Source organism: Felis catus, chromosome D3, assembly GCF_018350175.1.
Source record: "Felis catus isolate Fca126 chromosome D3, F.catus_Fca126_mat1.0, whole genome shotgun sequence".
Taxonomy (NCBI): Eukaryota; Metazoa; Chordata; class Mammalia; order Carnivora; family Felidae; genus Felis; species Felis catus.
Genome location: NC_058379.1, coordinates 48,036,530 through 48,059,855, shown reverse-complemented (window position 1 = coordinate 48,059,855; position 23,326 = coordinate 48,036,530). Strand labels below are relative to the sequence as shown.

The 23,326-nt window shown below is 41.0% G+C and overlaps 1 protein-coding gene and 1 long non-coding RNA gene across 3 annotated transcripts in view; one reads left to right on the top strand and one right to left on the bottom strand.

Annotated features, from left to right (window-relative positions):
* LOC123381293 overlaps nt 1-23,326 on the top strand; it is a 312,463-nt gene that overhangs the window by 266,191 nt on the left and 22,946 nt on the right. For both annotated transcript variants that reach the window (XR_006588131.1, XR_006588130.1), the window contains one exon: nt 15,828-16,033. This is a non-coding gene — a long non-coding RNA (uncharacterized LOC123381293). The remainder of the gene's footprint in view (nt 1-15,827; nt 16,034-23,326) is intronic.
* Nucleotides 13,218-13,992, bottom strand: LOC101081934 (transmembrane protein 126A-like). Its single transcript, XM_045041940.1, has one exon. The coding sequence runs from the start codon at nt 13,877-13,879 to the stop codon at nt 13,286-13,288; it is 594 nt and encodes a 197-aa protein (XP_044897875.1). The 5' UTR covers nt 13,880-13,992; the 3' UTR covers nt 13,218-13,285.

Below are 23,326 nucleotides of genomic sequence, written 5' to 3'. Positions count from 1 at the left end.
TTCTTTTTGATTCCCAAGTAATACTCCACTGCATGTATATACCACATCTTCTTTATCCATTCATCCATGGATGGACATTTGAGAAGCCTCTGGATTTTTGAAGACATTTCTGGGAAGTATATCATCTATTATAAGAACTAGATTTAAAAGCTTTTCTTAGTTTTGAGCTTCCATGGAACCTAGCAAGAAGTGAAAACAGGGGTAGTCAATAAATGTTGAAAGAAAAGCACCAGTGAATGAGCGAATGAAACGTTGAGTTTAATTTTCTGCTCCGGGTCCACTCCTTAGGTCACTATTTTATTGTACATAAGAGAGGTCTTATACACCTCTCTATTCTGTGCCCTTAAAGTTGATCATATAGTAATGTAATCTTCTTTCTTAGGTTTATTGTTTGTGATTATAGCAATCCTCAGATACCAAATTTGTATTTATAGAGAAATCTTTGGTTAATAAGCATGATACTCTTCATCATCATTTCAACCTAACAAAAAAATCTTTCTGATCATATTGCTGAGATTGTTACTGCCTGCCACAAATTTGTATTGGGGTCAGAAACATAACATTACCTTTTTTGGTTGGGATCTGTTATTTGATTCTTTACTTTGAAAATATATGTATGCCCACTGCTGGAAGAAGAGGAAATTGATAGAAGCTTTCAGGATATTAAGTTGGCAATATAAAAGAGTCAACTTTAAAAGGCTGAATCCTTTGATCTCCTACTTCCATTTAGCAGAATTAGAAAATAATCATGAATGTACACACAGATTTAGCTCTGAAAATGTTGACCTTAACATTGTTTCAAATACACATAATTGGAACAAATATAGGTATCTGATCATGAATTAGACAAATTGGGTAAATAATATTTGATGTACCCACAGAATGACACATATGTATTCATTAAAGATAATTTTTAGGATTTTACATAATAATTAATGAAATGAAAATAGATCCATAGAAAACTATATAACAATATAGTTATATAAAAGAAAGTTATAAAAAGAAAGTTATATAAAAGAAAGTTATAAAAAAGAAAACAAGCATGTGGCAAAACAGTATGCAATGATTCATTTTAACACAGTTGATTATATATATGCATAATAACAAATATATATGCAATAATGAATGTATAGATCCAAAAATGTTAATAATAGTTGTCTGGCAGGTGGAGTTATGTGAGAGTTATCTTTTTTTTTTGTATGTATCTGTCTATGCTAAAATTTTAAAATAGTTAACGATAGTTTAAACACACATGAAAGGATAAATAAAATATGAATGTTTACCTATTGTTTTAGTATTAAGCAACATTTATTTATTTCTTGGCTCATCATGTTGTAACGTGTCATATCTATTACAAAGCAGATACTCTAATGAAGTTCTGAGGGAAGGGCCACCACCACCACCAATTACTACACCTGTTAAAATCTATTGCCCTCAAAGAGCTTCAAGTTTTTAGCAGTCTTATGTGGATCCAGGCAGTCAAATTTAGGAGATAAAACAATGAAGTCAAAGCACACTATAAGTTTATTTTTTTAAGATGGTTTTTTCTTGTGTCTTTGCCAAAGATAGAGATACACAGATCCTTAAAATATAATTCCAGGGGGAGAATTCCGATACCTGTAACTAGTAACACTAAGTAGAGTTTACTGTAGTTGATAAAAGCCAAGGATTAACTTCCTCTGGGAGGCAGATGGTGACTGTTTTCAACCACCTGGAGGGGCTTTGAGACGTGGGGGATTCAGTTTTTGCAACTCAGACATTTCAAATACAGTCAGGACAAATAAAAAAATACTATACGTGTCACTTGCTCTTTCTTCTTTTCATGTCTCTTCCTCTGTGTCTTTTTTCTTTTCTTTGGGTCCCTCTTCTTTCATCCGCTGCCTTTTTCATCCTCTGGCCTACTAGAAATGACTGAGGTAGTGCCTACCAGAGCGAAGTACTCATGCATGATTAAAAAAATAATTACCCTCCTTTTTCTGACTTCCCATCTTGTTGACGTCTTTCATCAAAGTTTAGGTTTGAGGAGCCCAGTTTTCCCAGAGTGAAGTCCCACCCCGATTGTAAGTTAGGCACTTTGGGAGGTACATTAACTCTTTCCTGCCACTAGGGGACCATTTTATATAATGCTTCAACGGACTCATTATCATTTATTTACACTGAACCCATTCCTTCCTAGTCTATGGGATGAGCAGGCTGTTAGAAGAGAGCCCGTGTAAATGCACCTTGGGCAGCTTCACTGGAGTGCAGAACGGGGGTGGAAATGAATTACTTCACCCCTCTTTATATTTTCCCAGCTTTATTGAAATATGATTGACAAATATGATTGACATATAACATTGTATAAGCTTAAGATAAATGACGTGATGATTTGATACATGTATATATTGCAACATATTTACCACAGTAGGGCTGGTTAATACATCCTTCACATCACTGCCATTTTGGTGGTGGCGGCGGTATGGTGTGAACACTAAAGGTTTACTCTCACAGCCACTTGTAAGAATACACCACAGTACCTGTCCTCTCTCTTCCTCATGCTTTGCTAGCATGCCCCTGCCTCTGCCAGAAGGACAGAACCCCTTACTTTACCTGTCCCCTTGAAATTTGGCAGGAAGTTTTTCAGCAGAAAGAGAAAACGATGTGGTAGGGGCAATATGGTCAGAAAACCTGGAAGACGACAGCTTACAGCCTGCTCTTTTCTAGGTAATTGGGACCATTTGTGTGACAGCGAGTACCACAAAGGGAGCAAATGGCCATCGAAGAAACAGGGGGAGAAACAAGAAGGGCTGATATGAGACACCTCTGAGCGCACACTGCTGGGATTTCCATTTGTATGAGAAATGAGAGAGTCAGAAATATCAAACTGTGCAAGCCCCATGAACAAGTGAGAAATGTAGCAATTACCTTTAAAAAGGGAGTCTCTTGCTATTAACAGTAGATAAAGAGTACCATTCAAATCAGGAAATCCACAACCATATTGGGCCAATATCTCTTGATAAGTCAAATCCACTTGACCCAACACCATTTCGCCTTCCACCTGGATCCTTGCTTTCCTGCTGCTGCTACACGCCCTCTCCAGTCAGTGATTGAACTAAAGTGTACAGAATCTGAGCTCACTGGTAGAACAAGGTTGCTCTACTTTTGCAGAGGGCTTTGTGAGTTTCTTTTAGCCTTTGAGAATTCCAGAGCATTGCTGTGAAAACTTAGGGTTAACGTCTTTTGCATTGAGAATGGTGTCACTTAGTCTCTTAGTTCCATCTATTTACACAGCAGGCAGCTTTGCATTTGGTTGTAAAGAAGAAATGCCCCAGTAGGTTTTCCTTCTATGCAGAGAAAGTGTGCTTCTGGCCCTTTGTGGGTCAGACAGAAAGCAGAAGGGTGAGCTGAGGGAAAAGGGACTCCCAGGTGTCCTTGACCTCAGCCCCTAACTAAGAAGAAGCCAGAATCCACCAGTGTCTACAGTGAATATGTAATCATGCTTTGTTCTGAATCAAACCGATAAATGCTGATGTGTTCTTTATATTTATTTACAAATATGTTTACCTTGCTGGGATTTTTTTTTTCCTCTGGAATCTGGAGACATGAATTATTGTTTTTCTGAGTTGCTTTAGGCTCTGAAGGGCCGTGTGTTCTCTAAAACCCTTGCATGTTCACCAGGACTGAATTTGGAAAAGCACTTGAAGGAGAAGGATCTAAAACAACTGAATAGGAAAGGATGGGGTTAGCAGTATATATACTATCTATGCTTAGAAGTGAAGTGAGTCAGAAAGTGTTCAGAAAAAGCAAACTGGAAGCCAGCCCCGTGATATTATTCTGACTCTCCCAGACATGACATATGAGGTCAGATCAAAGCCCAGCTTGCTTCTGGATGGCACTATTGGACCTGATGGTGTTAGGCAGTCCATATGATTTTGGAGCATGATAAATTAAAAGGTTCATTGCCATTGCACAAAACTATCATTGTTATTTTAAGCTTAAGTTTCATTTGGGCTGGAAGGATTGTCCATCGCCTGGAAATAACTGCTGTAGCCATGGCCGGCACCCGTCAGCAGGAATATCTGCCAACTGCTTTCCTTGGGGAGCAATTCTGCGTCCTGGGATAAATACAAACTTTATTTTATTATTTTAGCTGGCCAAAGTCCTTGTTTTGAGGGGGCACCATAGATATGGGAGTGGTTTGTTTATAATGGAGGTTCACAAACTTCAGAGTGCATACCCGTCACCTGGGGAGCCTGTTAAAATGCAGAATGCAGATTCTGGGGCTCCACCTGAGGCATTCTGATTCAATAGGACTGCAGGGGGACTAAGAGATCTGCATTTTAAACTAGTACCCCATGCGAAGCTTGGCATAATGATGTAGAGATCATACTTTGAGAAACATTGGTTCATGAATTTTAAATCAGGGTAATCTTATGAAAGAAAGACTTCTCTTCTGACCAGAAATCCGTTTATTTATACAGTTATATTTTTCAAGCCACTCCCTAGTCTAAGTCTGGCAGAACGGGGATGTTCTCAGTGCAGTCCTTATCAAGAGATGTCATAGCAAAATGCTTCTCACAAATTGGAATAAAAACAAGTGTTGAGTCATAGTGTTCCAGTGGCCACTGCACCTAGTTGGCCATCGAGGCCTCCAGCATGAGACACTGGTCCGTCCTAGCCACGGGACCTCCTTTTAAGCATGAAGTCTCCTCACAATGGGAAGCGGAAAGACGAAGTGGTTTCTTGAAAAATTCAGAATTTTTTCCCCTGAATGACTTGATGTAGAATTTCTTTTTGTCCTAACAATCCAAGAGATACTCCTGCCCCTTCTTGTTTCTTTTGAAACTGGAGCTCTGTTTAACAGAGAGCTACACGATGATGAAGTGAAGGAGAACGCTTGCAAACATTTTGGTTGTAGAAACAGATTTCTAGGTGGACACTGAGACGCATTGGGAAAGAGAGCCCTGGACTTAGAAGCTGAAACCCCAGGTTTGTACATTTATTTAACAGAGGAGGAAACAAAGGCTCTGGATTGAAAAGGATTTGCTTGAAGACGGAATGGGCACGACCTAGACTTTGGCTCCATGGTTCCTAGTCCAGCACGATGCTGTAGTCAGCTTTCTAGCTGGTCAAGGACTTCATTCTGGGGAGCACACCCACATCCTCCCATATCCTAGCCCCCCACCCCCACTGCTGCTCCAATGGGTGACTCATGTTCCCTCTCGGAGCTTCCATCCCTCAACTGTAAATCAAGGGTGATAACCTACTGTGTACATAACTGTACAGATAAGAGAAAATGGGTGTGCAATGTTTGGTGAGTCTCAACACTCAAAAAACAGAATAATTATTTTAATTTAAAAATACACCCTGGGGTCAAGTTTTACCCTTTCTCAACTATGTGGGGATGGGCAAGTTGTACTGTCACCCTGACCTGGAATGGGGATAACGTTGCCCGCCTTGTTCAGATAGTAAAGAAAAGTTAATGAGAGAATATATATCAGGTGTTTGCAAAAGAATGATACCACCCACACCTTATAATTATTGACAAACTTCTTGAAGACATTGAATATTTTTTAAAAATCTTTTTTAAAGTTAATTTATTTTGAGAGAGAGAGAGACACAGAGAGAGAAAGACTGCATGTGTGAGTGGGGGAGGGGCAGAGAGAGAGAGAGAGAGAGAGAGAGAGAGAGTGAGAGAGAGAGAATCCCAAGCAGGCTCTGTGCTGTCATGGCAGAGCCCAACTCAGGTCTCAACCTCTCAAACTGTGTGATCATGACCTAAGCCGAAATTAGGAGTAGGATGCTTAACTGACTGAGCCACCGAGGCGCCCCATTGGAGACAATGAATATTGAGGTATTGGTCTTTTATACATAGTTTTAGGCAGGGAACACTCTTGGCCTGTACCTCCTTAACAATGATGTAGTACACTCCTGGAAAAAAAAAATCCCTCCATTTTTATTTATTTATTTATTTAAGTTTATTTATTTATTTATTTTGAGAGAGACAGAGACAGCGTGAGTTGGGGAGCAACAGAGAAAGACGATAATCCCAAGCAGGCTCTGTACTCTAAGTGCAGAGCCCAACATGGGGCTCGAACCCAGGAAACCGTGAGATCGCGACCTGAGGGGAAACCAAGAGTTGAATGCTAACCGACTGGGCCACCCGGATACCGCTTTATTTATTTATTTATTTATTTATTTATTTAAAACTGAGATATAATTGACATATAACATTCTTGAGTTTCAGGTGTGCAACATAAAGACTCAGTATTTGTATATATTATGAAAGGATCACCTCAGTAAGTCTAGTTGACACCCATCAACCACACCTAATTACAATTTTTTTCTTATGATGAGCACTTTTAAGATTTACTCTCTCTGCAACTCTCAAATACATAGTACAGTATTATTGGCTATAGATGCTATGCTGTGCATTACATCCCCAGGACTTTATAACTGGAAGTTTGTACTGCTTGACCACTTTCACCCTTTTGTACCCAGCCCTCACTTCTGGCAACCACCAATCTGCTCTCTGTCTCTATGAGTTCAGTTTAATTTTTTTCGTTTTTTGTTTTGTTTTGTTTTAGATTCCACATACAAGTGGAAGCATACGGTATTTGCCTTTTCTCTGACTTATTTCTTTTCTCTTAAAGTTTTGTTCATTTATTTTGAGAGAGAGAGAGGCAACACAAGTGGGGGAAGGGCAGAGAGAGAGGGAGAGAGAGAGAATCCGAAGCAGGTTCTTCACTGCCAGCACAGAGCCCGATGCAGGACTCGAACCCACGAAGCCACGGGAACATGACTTGAGCTGAAACCAAGAGTCGGATGCTCAGCTGACTGAGCCATCCTGGTGCTCCTCCCTGACTTATGTCACTTAGCGTAATGCCCACTAGGTCCATCCATGTTGTAACAAATGGCAAGATTTCATTCTTTCCTATGGCCAAATAATGTTTCATTGTATCTATGTGCCACATTTTCATTCACAGATGGACACTTAGGTTGTTTCAAGAATTCTTAACCTTAAACCGACTTCCCCTTCCCTTTCCCCCATGACCAGTGCCTGTAGTCTATTGGACTGGGAAAACTAGAGGAAATTGAAAAGCTCAGTGTTCAGTTCCCTTAATACTAGCTTGGGATCCTTGGGTATGTAGAGAAAAATTTCTGGTCAGTACCTCAGTCAAACCAGGCTACCCCTGCATCTCAAACATGTTTTCCCCATCTATTTATCTCTTCGTTCTCTGATACCTTCTGTCATTCATCACGGTGTTTTATGGTAGTGGTGCCTCTGATCGCATCTTGGTCTCAAGCTCCTTAAAGAGAATCTCATTTCTTCTGCATCTTTGTTTCTCCTGGTGTCTGGGCCAGTGCTCTGGACAGAGGAGGCACTCGGGGGCAGAATTAGATTTTCTGTCTTTGTGCCTTGGCTCTGTGGATGGCTCCCGCCAACTGTCTATCCTCCCCAAACTCTGTACCGCTGGCTCTGCCCCTCTCTGGCTGTAGGGCCTTGGGCAAGGTAGGAAAACTTCTTGGACCTCAGTTTACCATTCAAAAACACACCTTGTCTGAGGGACTTGGCACACTGAAGGCACTCAACAAACCTTTCTCTTGCCCTGAGTGGATCCTTTTCAGAGCTCTAGGCCGTTAAGAGATACTCCCCATCTGAGCTCTGTAGTTACCTGTGTGTATGTACCACAAACATCACAAATCCTTGACATTTAACATGTGTCCTATTAGGGAGACTGAGACATCTTTATACGTTTTATATGTTATTTCTTTGCAAACTAGTTTAATCTACAAATAGAAAAGGTAACACTAGGGCCTTGTCTTGATATTCTGGGGGCTGTGACCAAACTCTGCCCTTTAGCTGTCAACACTCAGGTCCCAATGGGGAACAATCCTTAGACACCCCTTCACACACACACATCAAATCCCATTTATTCCATTCTCTGTGCCGTCTTGGATGTCACTAAAACCCAGATGTTTAATAACATGTGTTTTTGAAGCAGTTGATAATGAAAGACTGGGATTTTGAGAAACCATGGAATGGGAAACCTCTCTATTCCAGCCCTGATCTTCTTCAACATCCAGTCTGCAACCCCCTGCCACAATTCATTTTTATCTGCCATGGTAAACGTGCTGGGGATACCTGCGGACAGACACCCAGGCCAGGAAAAGGCGGTATTTGTGTAGTTGTCTTCTAATAAGGTCAAAGGCGCAATGCATTACACAGCTCTGCGGGCAGCCAGGCTCATTAGAGCAGGAGTGGGCCGTGGGACTCGTGTGGGATATTCAGAGGCTGAGGTTTCATTTGGGGTCTGTGCCTAGTGGGTGTCCTGGACTCTCTCAGCAGAACCTGGATTGGGGGTGAGAACGGCAGCCCCGAGCATCCGGGAGCCCCCACAGGACCCTTTGCCCTTCTGAATCTGAGGTCTGATTTCCACCCGGTGCTGACTAAAGCTGGAAGCAAAGCAAAATGCAAAGACCCTGGTGCTGTTTGCAAATTCCCTGTCGCTTCCCTTCACCAAATCCTGCCTGCGTTCCTGCCCCCCAGCTTGGGGGTGGGTTTTCCTGTGGGGCTTAGGTTGTTGAGGAAAGGTGAGCAAGGGCATTGAGCAAGAGGAGAGCCCTGCAGGCTGTATTTTGGTGCACTTAATGAATAGTGTGAGGCAAGGAGCTGAAGGCCAAAGCCTGACAGGCTGACAGGCCTGATTGCCATTTGCATGAACCGCACTCTGCAAGTGGAAGTGACTGGAGAGAGTGATTGATTTGTTTTGCTGAGGCTCCTTTGTGGTCTTCTGGGTGGATTTCTGGCCCCACCTCTCAGCCTCAAAGCCCTTGCTTTGCCTGCTGTTGCTTTTTTATTTGGGGGTAATGAAAATTTGTTATAAGCCTTCCCTTTCATCTGTACGTGGCAGGCTGTCACAGAGAAACGAGCCATTCGGCAGCCTCACTCCTGTCCAAATTGCTAAATGTTTTTTTTCCAATTGCTTCCCTAATGGGCCGGGATAATGGGAGCGGCATGCTCTCTGCCCACGCCGGAGATGCCAGCGCATTTGTCCAGCGCACATGTGTGGTGGGCAGCCGGCCCCTTCTGTCCGCGGCGGGCCAGCCCCGGTGCAGCGGGGCGCCGGCTGGAGCACCTGCCGGTGCGCGCTCGCACCCACGAAGGGGCTCCCCAGCTCCACCGGCGCGGCGTGGCCATCCCCGCGGGTGAAGCCCGGCCCGGGGTGGGGGGGCGGGTGATGCGGGCCAGAGCCCTGGACCCCGGGCCACCGATGGACCGGCCGGGCCAGCTTTTTATGGACTCCAGTGGCTGCTTTTCGGAGGGGCGGGCTCTCGAGCTCCCCACGGCCGGCTGTTCCGCGAGCTGGATGCTCAACTGTGGCTGACCCACAGCTTTATGAGCCTAAGTGCTTATCCAGGAACAGAAGTGAGGAGGTTGTGTGTGATAAGAAAATAATTTGCCAAAACTGCAACAATAAAGAGGGCCTGGTGGGATCTCTTATGGTATGAATAGCCCGGAGCAGCTGCGGATTTCTCCCTGCTTTCACCATTATTTTCATTTTTATAACAACTAAAAGCTAAATGCCTTGTACAAGCCTGGAGAATCTTGCCTCAGCTTCTCCTCCAACGTCGCTTTCTCTTCCTGGGAATCTTAGCATGCACACCCGGACATGCACGCCCGGACAGAATGTTCCTTGGCCTCGCGGCTTCAGCTGGTCTGCTCCTTGGCCCGGTGACACTGCGGCGCTGCACTGCCCTGACGTCGCGCTCCCCGAACAATCCCCCTCACACAGAAAGCTCCAGCTGTCCCCTCTGGGGCTCCGGAACAGGTGCTCCTATTACTGCGTCCCGGAGGCAGGGAACTCTTCATCAGAAACCAGTGCCTTGTAAATCACAGCAGTTCCTCGGTTGACGGGGGACATGCGCTCCACTTGAGAACGGATGAGGCAGACACAATCCTACCTCTTCGTGCGCTTTGCTGTGTTCTAAGGGCACCGCCAGCACTTCCTGGGCGCCCCCAGCCTTCTACGGGGGTGCTGAGTGCTACCATCATTCACATTTAGTAGGGGTCCTATACAAATGGGTGCTGCACGAGACACGTAAGCAGTGTAGGGGGCAGCCCCGGCCTTGAAGTTAGGCAGCACACGTCCCCCAACCGGCTCCGTCAGTGAGTAGCTGTGTGACCTAACTCCTCATTTCCTCCGTGCCATGGGGATAAAGGAGCACCACTTCGCTGGACTGTAGGTGCTATTATTAATTAAACAAGAAAATAAATATAGAGCACTTGGTAGGGTGCACGAAACCTTATTAGCACTCAATACATGTTAGCTATAATTATTACATCTATTTCTTTCTGAGTCTCTCTGGCTAGTTGGGAATACACGGGCAACACGGAAGGATAGCATGAGAGAGAATGTGATAAAGGAATGCATTTAATGAGTGACAAAAACAGCAAATGCTATGGGGGGGAGGGGGCAGTCACTTAAGCCAGGGCGGTCAAAGATAATTTTTGAGCCATGCAGTTGTGCGGGCAAAGCATGTTTCAAGGTTAACTTGACTGGATTTATTGGAACAGATAAAAGAATGGAGTTGGGAGGATTAATTGATTATAATACTAACAGGAAGGGACTTAAATAAACAATACAATAAAATTAAAATGGAATGTTTCTGGTGGGAGAAGTTAGGAGGAGAGGGAACAATCCAGGATGCTTTAAACTTTTTAATTTTTTTATCTTATTATTATTTTAGCTGAATGAATAAATAGAACATTGGAAATAGGAAAATCTGGAAGGGAAGCTGGTTCTGGAGAAAAGATGAGCTCAGTTTGAAGATTTGGATTCATTGTGAGGTTATCTAAACAGATGACTTCACACTATAATTGGCATGCATATAACACAGAATAGAGTAAAGCAGAGCACTTAAATGTAACCCTTGGAGAATGTCAAGGACACAGATTCAGTACATAGGAGCAAGGAATCTATAGCAATAGAAAGATAGCCAGAAGTTCAATGCCATGCAAGTCGTAAGAGCAAAGAGTTTCCACAAGAATGAAGTGGTCAGCAGTAGGGAATGATGATAGGGCCAAAGCCGAAGAGAATGAAGACTGAGAATTGGAGCTGAGAATTAGGGTACAAATAGGGAGAGATCAATTTCAGGAGCACAATGGGCAGTTGAAGTAATACTATCAGGAATTAGGGACTGTGAAGTGATGGAAAAATGGAACTGCATTACAATCTGGGAAGTTATCAGGAGGTAGGAGACATGGCCTTTGTACTCAAGGGACCACTGGGCACACGTTTCACCCATAGTCACTACTTTAATAGCAGGGTTATTAGGCCAGGGGAGGCAGGGAGGAATATTATCTGGGGATTAAAGGAGCCTTTATACAGTCTTTGCTAACTCACACTGTTGGCTTTGTCTCCACATGAGGCAGTTCTTCTCTAGAATTTTCAGTGGTCCCACACAGCCTACTAAAGCCACCATTTACCATGAAGTCTTGTAAATCTGCTTGCTCTGTTATTAAGTTTACATTTCTCATTCAGAAAAATAGCTATTACCTGTAAGATGCTTACAATAAGATTCTGAAGTTCCTTTTTGTTTCATTCATTCATTCATTCATTCATTCATTTCCTTCAACAAATTTGTGTAGAGTTTCCATGACATACCTTGTTCCAGAAACTCCAGATACAGTGGTGAATAAGACAGAAAAAATGTCTTCATTCATAGAGCTGTTAAAATAGTAGGTGAAAAGATAATAAGCACACAATATAAGATAATTTCATAAGTAATAATGTGTTGGAGCTGGGGAGCTAGTTCAGGAGGTGATATCTGGGTTGATTCCTGGATGATAGGAAAGAGTTAACAGTGAAGATCTCGGGTATAGAATAAGGGATGGGAAACAAGTGCAAAGGCCCTGAGGTGGATGGAGCATGACTTGACATGTTCAAGGAACTAAAGGAAAACTAGTGCAGCTGGAGTATAGTGAGCAAAATGAAGATAAATTGGAAATTTACTTCTGAGAGGTAGGCAAGATAAGAATATGTAGGAAATGCAGGCCGAAGAATCTGAGTTCAAGTGTAATAGGAAGCTATTGAGGGATTTTGAGAAGTGCAATGACTTGGCCTATTTATGTTTGTAGAAGAATATACTGGCCACATGGATTAGTGGAAAGGGTCATGGGGGACAAAAGTAGAAGTCACTGGAGGGTGGTAAGCCAGAGGTTGACATAAATGCTTAGATTGCCTTGTGGTGACCGGATCACACAGTGGAGCTGGGAGACAACAGAAGAAGCAAGAAGGACATTATATTGCAGTAATTAGGACAGGAAAGCCAATGAGGATTCACATTGGGGAAGAAGCAGTGGAGGTAAGGGGAAGTAGACAGATGGGAGATATACTTTGGAGGTAGAGCCAACAGGGCTGGCCAAAGAATTGGATGTCACAAATCAATATGGAGTCTAGGGTGTTTTATTTTAGCAAATTGATTGGATGATTGTATCGTCTACCGAAATGAGGAAAACTCCATGACAGATGTTCTAAACATTGTGAACCTTATACTGCCACCACCAACAGGGGGCCATTGTTTCCGGAAAATCGACCAGGATCACCCTTAAAACTAAAGGCCTGAGCAAAAAAGTTGAAAATTAATGATATGCATATAGAAGTTTATTATATTATCTCAATTTTTGTGGATGTTTGAATATATCTATAACAAAAAAATTTAATAAATGGAATGGCATGAAGTCTTCCTTTCAGCCAATGGATACCAATTGGATAGAAATCTTTTCCAAGTTTTGAAGTAAATACCCACTAAGAAGATTGTTTGAAGCACTAGGTGAAAAAGGTCTCTCCTTCGGCCTGCTGCCATATCTTCATGGGCAAACTGCAGTCCACATACTGCACCCAACTCATGTCTGGAAGAAAAAAATTAATAGTAGGGGAACTAAATGGCTACCAATTTGTGAGCACCCAGTTCTAATACTTTTATTGATTTTGGGTTCCAGGTTAGTGCTTGAGCTGTCTCTATCCATCACATTTTCCACATAAGGGCATAGATCATCCTGGGGGTTTTGTGTGTTGGGTTGGGAGAGAGTTGAGGGTAGCTCAACTGCCTGGAATTGGAAATAGGGAGACTGTGGGTTCAAATCCAACTCCATGCAGATCCATGTGGGACCCTGAGTAGCAATATGTTCACTGCTTTAGTGTCCTTGATAAAGATAATATTGATCACTACAGTTGTTCAGCCGTGTATTTATTTTTTCATACATTATGGTTTTATTTTTGTGTACAAAGTTGTTTAACAATCACTGAATTTCTAGGCCAGGTTCAGGTAACTGAGGAGCCTTTATAACTAATTTATATTGTCTAGATCCAAGGTATGCGGCAAACATGGTCTGGAGCAAAATGGGAAATAACATCTTTCTAAAGACAGGCTTAGAAATTCTAGTCCAGTAAGTTAAGATGTTTCCTTTTTCTGGTAGCAGGGCTGACTCATACCTGGCTGCTAGGCCACGATTCACAGGTATAGCCAAGAAAACAGGACACAGACCACCAAAAACAAGACCAACCAGTCCACCCCGTGTTATGGTACAGGTTTCACAATTCAAATCACCTGTATTCAAAGGTAGATTTACAAAACCTTTGTAAGGTGCATGCGCAGTCAAAAATGGGATCACTGCCATTGGTAAGCCAGCAGCTATACGAGCCTGTGTCACATTTAAGATGCGTTGAGAAAGACTATTTGCTATTAGACCACAGAGAGCAGCATTAAGTCCAATATAAACTGATCCATGTGCAAATAGATTCCTTTCTGCTTCTGGGAGGTGGTTAATTTTTCTGGTTATGATATTGAAAATTAAGTCTTCCTTGACAGTATCATCTGGTTCATGATTTTTCATCTTGAGCCTTATGCTCTGCTCACAACCCTCCTCGGCACGCTGGGGTTCACTCCAACCTTTGCTCAACTAGCCTGAACGCAGCCATCTTTGGCTGACCCCAGCCGTGTATTTATACAGAAGATGGATTTGAAGCCACAAAATAAAGGGAAAAAACACACAAATACACAATAAAATGTTCTTTACAATTTTAAGATTACTTTGTATTTCAAGGGAGGCTTTAAGGAGGGGCATGAGAGTGGGAAGAATATGTTGTCTCCTGAAAGATACCATGTGGGTCCAAAATATTCTGTGCATTAGGATAAACAAGAACATTTTCCTGGCCCTTCTAATAAAACTATTTGCTCTCGTGGAAGGTCCTTCAATGAGATGATTCAGAAAATTATAACATTAAGTGTTAGTGGAGATATAGTTCTAAATAAAAGGTAGTGATTAAAAACACAATATCAAATATTAATGCTATTTTTGAAGGGTTGGGGTTGTGATTAAAACACTCAATTTAAAAACTGGATGATCAGTGTAGAGTTCCGATTGTCAGCTACAAAATAGTTCCATTTGGGTTTACTTCCAGTAGACTGGACAAAGTCTTAATGAAGTTATGAAAAATTATGAGTTACACTCTTTGTACCAAATTGGCTCCTTTGCCATATGCTTTGATATTTAATCAGGAACATTTCTTACCCTCTGCAGACAAAATTTGTTTGGGTAAAGTATTTAGCAATATATATTAAGAGTCTTAAAAAATGTTTTAAGCTGGGATCATTCTTTGTTATACTAATATAAGGAATTAGAGACACAGCCAAAGATTTAAATATAAGGATGGCTAATGAAGCATTGTCTACAGAAAACAGAAAATGTGGCAACTCTTTTTGATTTGTAACAATAGATGACTTATTGAACAAGCTATGATGTGTACACATAATGGAATAGTATGCAGTCATTAAAAATGTTCAGGGAGTGCAACTAATGATTAATGACATGGGAAATCGTTCCTATTATAATTATAATATTAAATAATAAAGGAAAAATATGAAAGTGAGAAGATGTATAAATATGTTGTACTGCTTAATTATGTAAAAAGAGAAATATATATGTTTCTAATAGATATATACACAGAAAAAATACCTATGTATGATGTATACAATATATATATGTTTATTTTAAATATATTCATGGAATATGTGTATGTTATATATATATATATATATACATAATTTGATGCATATATGTATGTCTTACATACACACATACATATATGTATGTGAAAATATATGTGTATATGTATATATATATGTATATGTGTGTGTGTGTATATGCACACACAGAAAAAAGACTGGAAGGAAATACACCAAAGAGTTATTGTAGTCATCCTTGGATGGTAAAATTATGGGTAGATTTTATCTTATTTCTCCAATTTTCAAGATGAGCATGTGTTACTGTTACCATAAAATATTATTATTAATTTTTAAAATGCTGCAGACACTGCCCCACAATTTTCTAAAGTCAAGCGTTGGATACAACTACCCTAGGCTTGTACTTGTGCCATGTGAGTATTTGTTTAGGTACCCATATGTGTTTCTTTTTAATGTCAGAATTTAGCAAGACAGATTGGAGCCTCATCTCTGCAAAGCCCGTTCCACTTGCTCAAGGAGAATATTCCTTGTTTATGCTGCAGGCAAAACAACTAGTTTTTTTTTTTTTTTTTAAACCTCAGGTCTATTGTGAAAATGAGCCATCTGTGGCAGCCGTGGTGTTTTTCCCAACCTAATAGCACCTTTCATACTGAACTCTTGGGCTTTTCCAGGCGCTTCTGACAGCTGCAGAATGATTATGTACTTTTTCTTTTTTAAAATAAACTGGTATAAGATGGTATACTGGGAAACGTTGCATATGTATGTAGTGTGGGGAATACAAAAGTGAGAGCAAAGTAACCTTGTGTTTTGGTTTGTAGAGTGCCACATGGAAGATGAATCTCGGCTGAGGAATGTTCGGTTGTGGCAACTTGGCCTCGTGATATAGCTGCATCCCTATAGGAACGGGGGAAAGATCCTCCCCATCATCATTCTTCTGTGAATATGTTAGAGTGCTGGACGTCGAGTAGGTGCGCAGAAAACTTTTGCTTTAATGAATGAAAGAACGAATGAAGATTCACTTAAGGTAATGTCTTTCTCTGGTGACTAGAGGACCTACCTTCCCACCTACCCACTTGCATTGGTGAGGAGTGATGCGGATGCACCTGTTCAAGAGAAGGAGGCAGGGTGCCTGGCATCCTTATAATCCAGACATAGGCAAATCATGACACCCTAGCTATTTTAAGCAACCCAAAGATGAATAGTTCCTCTCCATTAATGAAAGCAAACATGTGCCATTACTGGTGTTATTTTATCAATATCACATCCTCATGGTTTCCCCTATCAGTCCTTCTAAAAGTTTTGAGGGAAAGTTTGCCACAGGCTGCTAACCGTAGCAGGAAAGAAACTTGGTGCAAATTTTGTGGCAAAATGGGTTCCAGGAAGTCCTCCGCGTATCATGCACAGGCTTCTCCTAGTGGAGCCATTTTCCCGATGTTGTATTTCCCTGCTCTCCTGCATCCTTAGAGTTTTGAATTTTGGCAGCTTTCCCTTTGATGGAAGAAAGCTGGAAGTAACTCCTGCTCATTTTCCTTGACTTGTCAGTGTCACTCCATACATCATCGGGCAGTGGAGATGGTGGGTTACGTGGACCCTCCCCTTCCAGGGCAGCTGGAGAAATGCATAAAGCGGCCTAAAGCTTAAGCCCAAGGCCCCTCAGCTAGCTCGGCACTTCCACTTAATAGTGAAACATATCTCTGACAGTCCGCAAAAGTATCCCTTCTGGGCCTTCTTTGTCTAAACTTAATATTTCCTGTATTAAGTCTTATAACAATCGTCGTGAGGAAGGTTGAATGCTAAAGAATTCAGAATCAATTAAGACTCCTCCAGGAAATCAAAACCTTCTGTTAAGCTGTAAAATGCTCTGGGATGAATTGGTGTCACCTGATAATATTGCACCAGAGATGTATTGTAAAGCCTGATACTCAAGGCCAAGTGTCTCTTTCTACAAAAGCTACAATCCCCTCACCGCATGAAGTTTATCAGGGCTAGAAGAATAGAAATAATGAGTGATTATACAGCACCTTAAGTGATGGTTCTTTTCACTAATATTGATAGAAAAGATTCTTCATCCTGTGACCACTTCCTCGGCTTCCAGAAACAGATTCTGCAGTGACAATGAGAGGGCAGGGATGTCCTGTGGTAGTCATGAGTGTCTAATAGTGGGGTTCTTTTCTTAAAGTGTAATTCCAAGATTAGTAGCTGCAGATTAAAGTAACTGTAGGATCCCAGGCAGTCCACGACCAGGGGAACTCATAGTGGCTGAACACAAGGTCAAAGTCTTGATGGGCAGTCACAATACCTAGGTGTCAGGTGATGAGAAAACATTTACCTTCAAATCAATAAGCAAGCAGAACCAAGAAATTTTCACAGAAAAATAAAAATTTGCCATCACAATTCCCCATGAGCCATAAAAGTTATGCTAAAAAGACAGGCCCAGGGGCGCCTGGGTGGCTCAGTCGGTTAAGCGTCCAACTTCAGCTCAGGTCACGATCTCACAGTCCGTGAGTTCGAGCCCCGTGTCGGGCTCTGGGCTGATGGCTCAGAGCCTGGAGCCTGCTTCCAATTCTGTGTCTCCCTCTCTCTCTCTCTGCCCCTCCCCCGTTCATGCTCTGTCTCTCTCTGTCTCAAAAATAAATAAACGTTAAAAAAAATAAATAAATAAAATAAATAAATAAATAAATAAATAAATAAATAAATAAATAAAAAGGCCCAGATAGGTATACATCCTGATCTAGAAAGTTCCACAAGAGACAATTCCAGGGACACTGATGAGACAGGTAACACAATTCTGAATATTCCCAGAGTTAGGAATTCTGATACATGAACAGATAATGTCATGGAAAAAATGCACTTTAATTTCAAAAAGGCTAGTCAACACTTCTTCCTTTATCAGTTGGTAGTCACTGCTTTTGTGTTCTTTTTTACATGATGTTTCGAGTTGGGATCTCCAGGTTTCCTCCACATACTAGACTGAAGAACATGAGACACGTATTAACCGCCCAGAGGCTGTGATTGCTGAACACATGTCCATGTTTCCTGTGCTGAGGCCCTTTGTTAGCCTGTTTGACTGTTTGGGGGTGGGGGGCTGCTGCTTTTTCTTTAATGGGCCAGACCTCATTTTTATTCCCACTTCTGGGAAGGACTGTTTGGCTCCCATGAAACTTTTCTGGGCTTTGTTAATGGGGCAGGCATGTTGCTTGGGCCGGTAGGTAATTTCGTTAGTGTATAGGTGGTTAATTCCATTGCCGGGGATGTTGAGCTCTCTACATGGTCAGTTTGCTGTGTGCTCACTTGCTGTATATACACAGAGCACACTGCAGAAATACTTACCTCCTCTCAACGCAGCATGCAAGCTGTTAGCAATCTTCTTTACATTACCTGAGGCCCACTCCATCACCCCTTTCACTTAATATGATAGATTGCAGGACGTAATATAGAAAAATGTAGTGTGTGTGGCATATAAACTCACAGTGCATATCGGATTTAATATATAATGCACAGAAGCCACTCTATAATACATAGTCAAAAAGGCTGCAAGCTGCTGTATTGATGCCGTGCCCAGTTCAGGAGAATAAGGCAAGTTTCCATTGCCAGAAAAGAGCATAGTATTCAATTTCTCATCTAGTATAGAGTATAAATAAAACATGGTGTACGGTAATACCAAACTGCATGAAGTGATTTCCCTTAGTACATAAACTTATAGCACCCCAGTCTTTGCTTCAAGCTGAATTTTCCCAGTTCTCTCGGATGGCAATAGGGAATTATATGACCTTCTACAGCAAGAACTTCCCACTTAACAGATTCTAGGGCTCCGCTGGGCCTCACGCTAATGGACAGCCATTAACCATCTTGGAGCTCCTTAGAATTCCCTGGAGCTTTGCAAGCTGAGTTCCTGGATCTCTCCAGAGTCAGAAGTTGACAGGCAGCTGTCAGTCAATTGGAAATTTCTTAAAGCTATACCCTGTAGCAAATAAAAGTGCTCAGTATTTATAATGAGAAAAGATTATTGTGCCAACACTGATATGATTTAATAAAAACATTAACCCGGTAGATGTAGTCTTCAAGTCTAGTTATCTCTAGATAAATGCATATGTATTATGTATTTCCTCTTATTTATAGAGAGCTATTGATTACGTTTGCTCTGTAGTTCTTGAGCACAGTCAATTCTGCCTTCATAACCGAACCTTGAAAAGGGTAGCTCTCAGCTACAGAATCCTCCATTTCTGGGAAACGCTGTGGAAACTAGACAACCAAAAACATGTCCAAGAAAGCAAAATTTAAATTACATTAATATTACTGCTTTCATAGGGTTATGTGGTCTAGAGGAACAAAAGAGGACTAACGCCAGAAACTTCGGAGATGAGTCTCATTGTGGTCCTTCCTTCAGTGGGTAACTTACTGTAGCTTTATTTGCCTCATTCTCTCCATAACGAGTGTGGTTGGGAAGCTAACACCCACTCTGCATGACCCACTGGTCCAAGTTTGGGTGCTACTTAAGAGTGTGTAGGCAGTGGTTTGTGTGGGAGGGAAACAGCCAGGAGTGCTTTCGTTCGGGCTTATGCAGAGATGTAAGTCAATCATTCTTTTGAGAACAGCTCTCAGGCTGATGTAGAAACTGGTTGTGAAGTCGTGGTTAAGAGGGAATTTTAAGTGGCTACCGCTATTACTCTTTAATCTTGGTGATTAGAGCACAATGCCTTTTACCTTTCATATCACGAACCTTTTGTCATTCCTGACTCTAAAATATAGGAAATAGATATCAGCTGGGAGCAAAGGAATTAAGAACTGTCCTCACAAATCTGGGACTTCCACTGACAGAGCAGATAAAGGACGTAAATGAGTACTGAGATCCTGATCATTATTCTGACTTGTTGCTGATAATGCCAGCCAAAGATCTGCTTAATTAAAGTCATGGCCTTTTTATGGTCAAGTCTTTAATTCTAAATGTTTTTTTTTTCTTTCTTTTTTTTTTTAGTCTGAAATAATATCAGACTTAGAGAATACTGTCAGGGTAGTGCAAACAATTCCTGAATATCCTTCACTCAAATTATGACTTTTTTTTCCAGATTTGCTTTTTGACTCTCTCCTTGTATAGTATTTACTATCATTATTATAAGTATATATTCATTTTTTATGCATTTGAGAGTAAGTTGCAGACATAAAGGGCCTTTACTCTTAGATATTTTTACATACATATATAGAGCAAGGACATCTTATATAATCACAGTATAATTATCAAAATCAAGAAATTAACATTAATAAAATGCTGTTATCAAATCTATAGACCTTATACAAAATTTTTAATTGTCCTAATAAAAGATATATTTATAGAAAAAGAGACAAAAATTCTGCTCCAGTATTGAATCTAGGAACGGACACTGCATTGTTATCATGTCTCTTTAGTTTGTCTTAATCTAGAATAGTTCCCCACTGTTTCGTCATCTTTCATGGTCTTGTCACCTTAGTAGACTGCCCCTTAATCTGGGTTTTTCAAATGTTTCCTCATCGTTAGGCAAATGCCTGCCGGGTAAGTGAAATTTTCAAAGGAAAAGTTTGGAGGAAGTTCCCATTTTTCTTAGAGCAGGTGATATCATCCACGTCTGTGTGGGAAAATATCGAAACCAGAGAATGAACGGTAGAAGCCACAATGTAAGATGGAAATAGGTCACCAGCAGAATTATCTTCATTATTGGGTCTGAGCTAGTTCCTGCCACATACTCTCCCCCACCCCACTTCAAAGCACCGTGTGGAATCTGGTCCTGTGTCAACACAATAGGTAAAATGAACTCCTGAGCATGGGTACCTGAGCTTAGAATTGGGGATGGAAATGCATAACTCACAAATGAAAGGCCATGCCTATGTGCTTTTGGTTTCTTGCATCACCTTTCATTATCTTAAGACTGAAAAGTTAATAACCCAGTGTGCAATCATGCCATTATCAGTTTACATTGTAGTAAAGCCCATTCAAATGATGATTACATATGTTAATGAGTGTCGTTATAATGCACTACACAGTACATTACCTTCAATAAATATAATTGTTTATGCACTTTAATGAGGGTATATAATGCCCCAAAACTAATGGTATTGACTGAATTGTGATTTATTGCTCTAAAACTTTGCCATTAGGAGAGGAAATCTTACAAAACCTTTTATGTTTACCTAACTTTCTTTCGCCCCCTAAAAGCTGCCACTCATCTCTCCCTCCCCCTGTTACAAGAAGAAAATAACTCCAAGACGCTTCCACAATGTTCCCTGTCAATGCTTTTCTCAACCTGAAGAAGCAGGAGGTGGGTTCATTTAAAGGGTTTAATGAAGATCATTATGTTTACCCCTCAGTAAGGTTTAATGCATTATCTGGCAACAAAACTGATGCCACGTCAGAATTTTGGCTCCAAATCAAATAACAAGAAATAAAAACATTGTTTGTTAAACTACACACTAGGAATAGAAAATAAGGCCGGGATAGCATTTGGCCCAGCGTCCTGCATCAGGCCAGGGAAGGGACAGAGGGTGATTAAATTGTCTTTGAATGTACAGACCTCCAGCTGGGGAAAAAGAGAGGGTGGGTGGACCCCGCATAGTTCATTCTAATTCCAAGAGCTTCTTTCCCCTTTTCCTTGGAATTTTTTCCTAAGGGAAAATTTCATTTTGAAAACAAAGCTAAAAAACCCTTATATCTGACAAAGAAAACATACACAAAACATAGTCATTGTGTATGATGGGTACTTTGTTTTTCAACTTAATATAGAAAATTAAAACAAGGACTGGAATCTCCAAATGGGCTTCACAGCGCTGTACGTTTTGATTTCAGTAGTTTTTGTGTTTCTAAGCAGACGGGACATCCTGCAGCTGATGTCTTCTGCAAAGATTCCATTAATTAGAGTTCTCGGAATTACTGGCTAATATATACAAACACTAAAGTCACTGCTCTTATGCTGAACCTCAACCAAAACTCATAATGCCAGTCATAATTCCTTTCCCTCCGCCCAAGGAATAGAATCTCATTTGGAGCATTATCTGGTCTCTGGTTTTAGTGTGCGTATTATCCAGCTAATTTCCAGCTTAGTGGCTATCTGGTTCTTACCCACGGAGTGTGCATCTGAACAGTAATTGGGGAGTGACCCATCGCTCTCTGTTATCACATCCTTCAGCCCATGGACAACACAGACTTCCTGTGAACAGCCAGCTTGTAGGAGGAACTTTCCCCTGAAATCACTGCGGATGGAATTCTGTCGCCTTTGGAGGCAAATTTGCATAGAAGGTCTCCTGGTTTTTTGTTTGTTGTTTTTTTTCCATCTCCACAGCATACTATCTGAAAGGATTTTTCAGGAGTCTTTATGAATAAATAAAACTGTGCAACTTAAAAAAAAAAGATTAATTCATCTAGATACTCTAAATGCCCTGTAGAAATGACAACAGGGGATCCGTACTGGCATCTTAAAAGGATTTTTTGAACAATAGCGGTTTCTTAAAACAGATTCCCAGGATGGAAGGTAATCACTTGAGAAACTTTCCAAGGTTTACCATGGTGTTCCAAGTAGTTTGAAAGTCAGTAGTTTTGGGGGAAAAAAATTGACATTGAGATGCAATCTGTGGTAAGATCTAATTAATTTTTTTGCTCCTAAGAATAATTTATTATTTACACTTCTTATTATATATGTATTTTAGCTTCATTAGTCTGCAATGCTGGAAAAAATTATACCTTCAAGTCCTATTTATCAAATTAATGGTGCAATTTCATAGTGACACATTCCACATTCATTAAACCAAGTACAGTAAAAATGCATTTAAATTAGATTAGTGTGATATAATAAAGATTCCAGTGTAGGGGGTGATATTCTAGCCGAAGAGAAACACCCAGATCGAGTTGAAAGCAACTTTGAGATAATGCTTCAAAATTGATTTTGGCACTGGTTAAGTGAAAGAATCACAGACGATGACTCGCTGGTCTAACTGCCTCTGCTTAGCTATTGTTAGTTTTACCACGACGAGGGAAAAAAGACTCAAAGACTTAATGTGGTCCTCCAGCTGAATGCTCAAACTTTGTTCAGCCAAAGGCTGTGGTAGTAACTTGTCCAAAGCTTCTGGATGGTGACCGATTAACAGGTGATATGAATAAATACTGCAGGTATCCTTTTTACCAATTAGCTTGTATTTGTGGATCATAAAAAGCACCAGGTACCCACCACGTATTATGTTACTATGTACCCTGTGCCACACCTCACTTGCCACTTGCCCAAGGTGGGTGTGTTAAATGTTGTGGTGCCCACATTTGAGGGTGTTCTGTCTTAAACATACGTAATAAAAACATTCA

Excerpts from the sequence above, each read along its gene's own strand:
- LOC101081934 (XM_045041940.1), bottom strand. The coding sequence starts at position 13,879 with ATGAAAAATCATGAACCAGATGATACTGTCAAGGAAGACTTAATTTTC.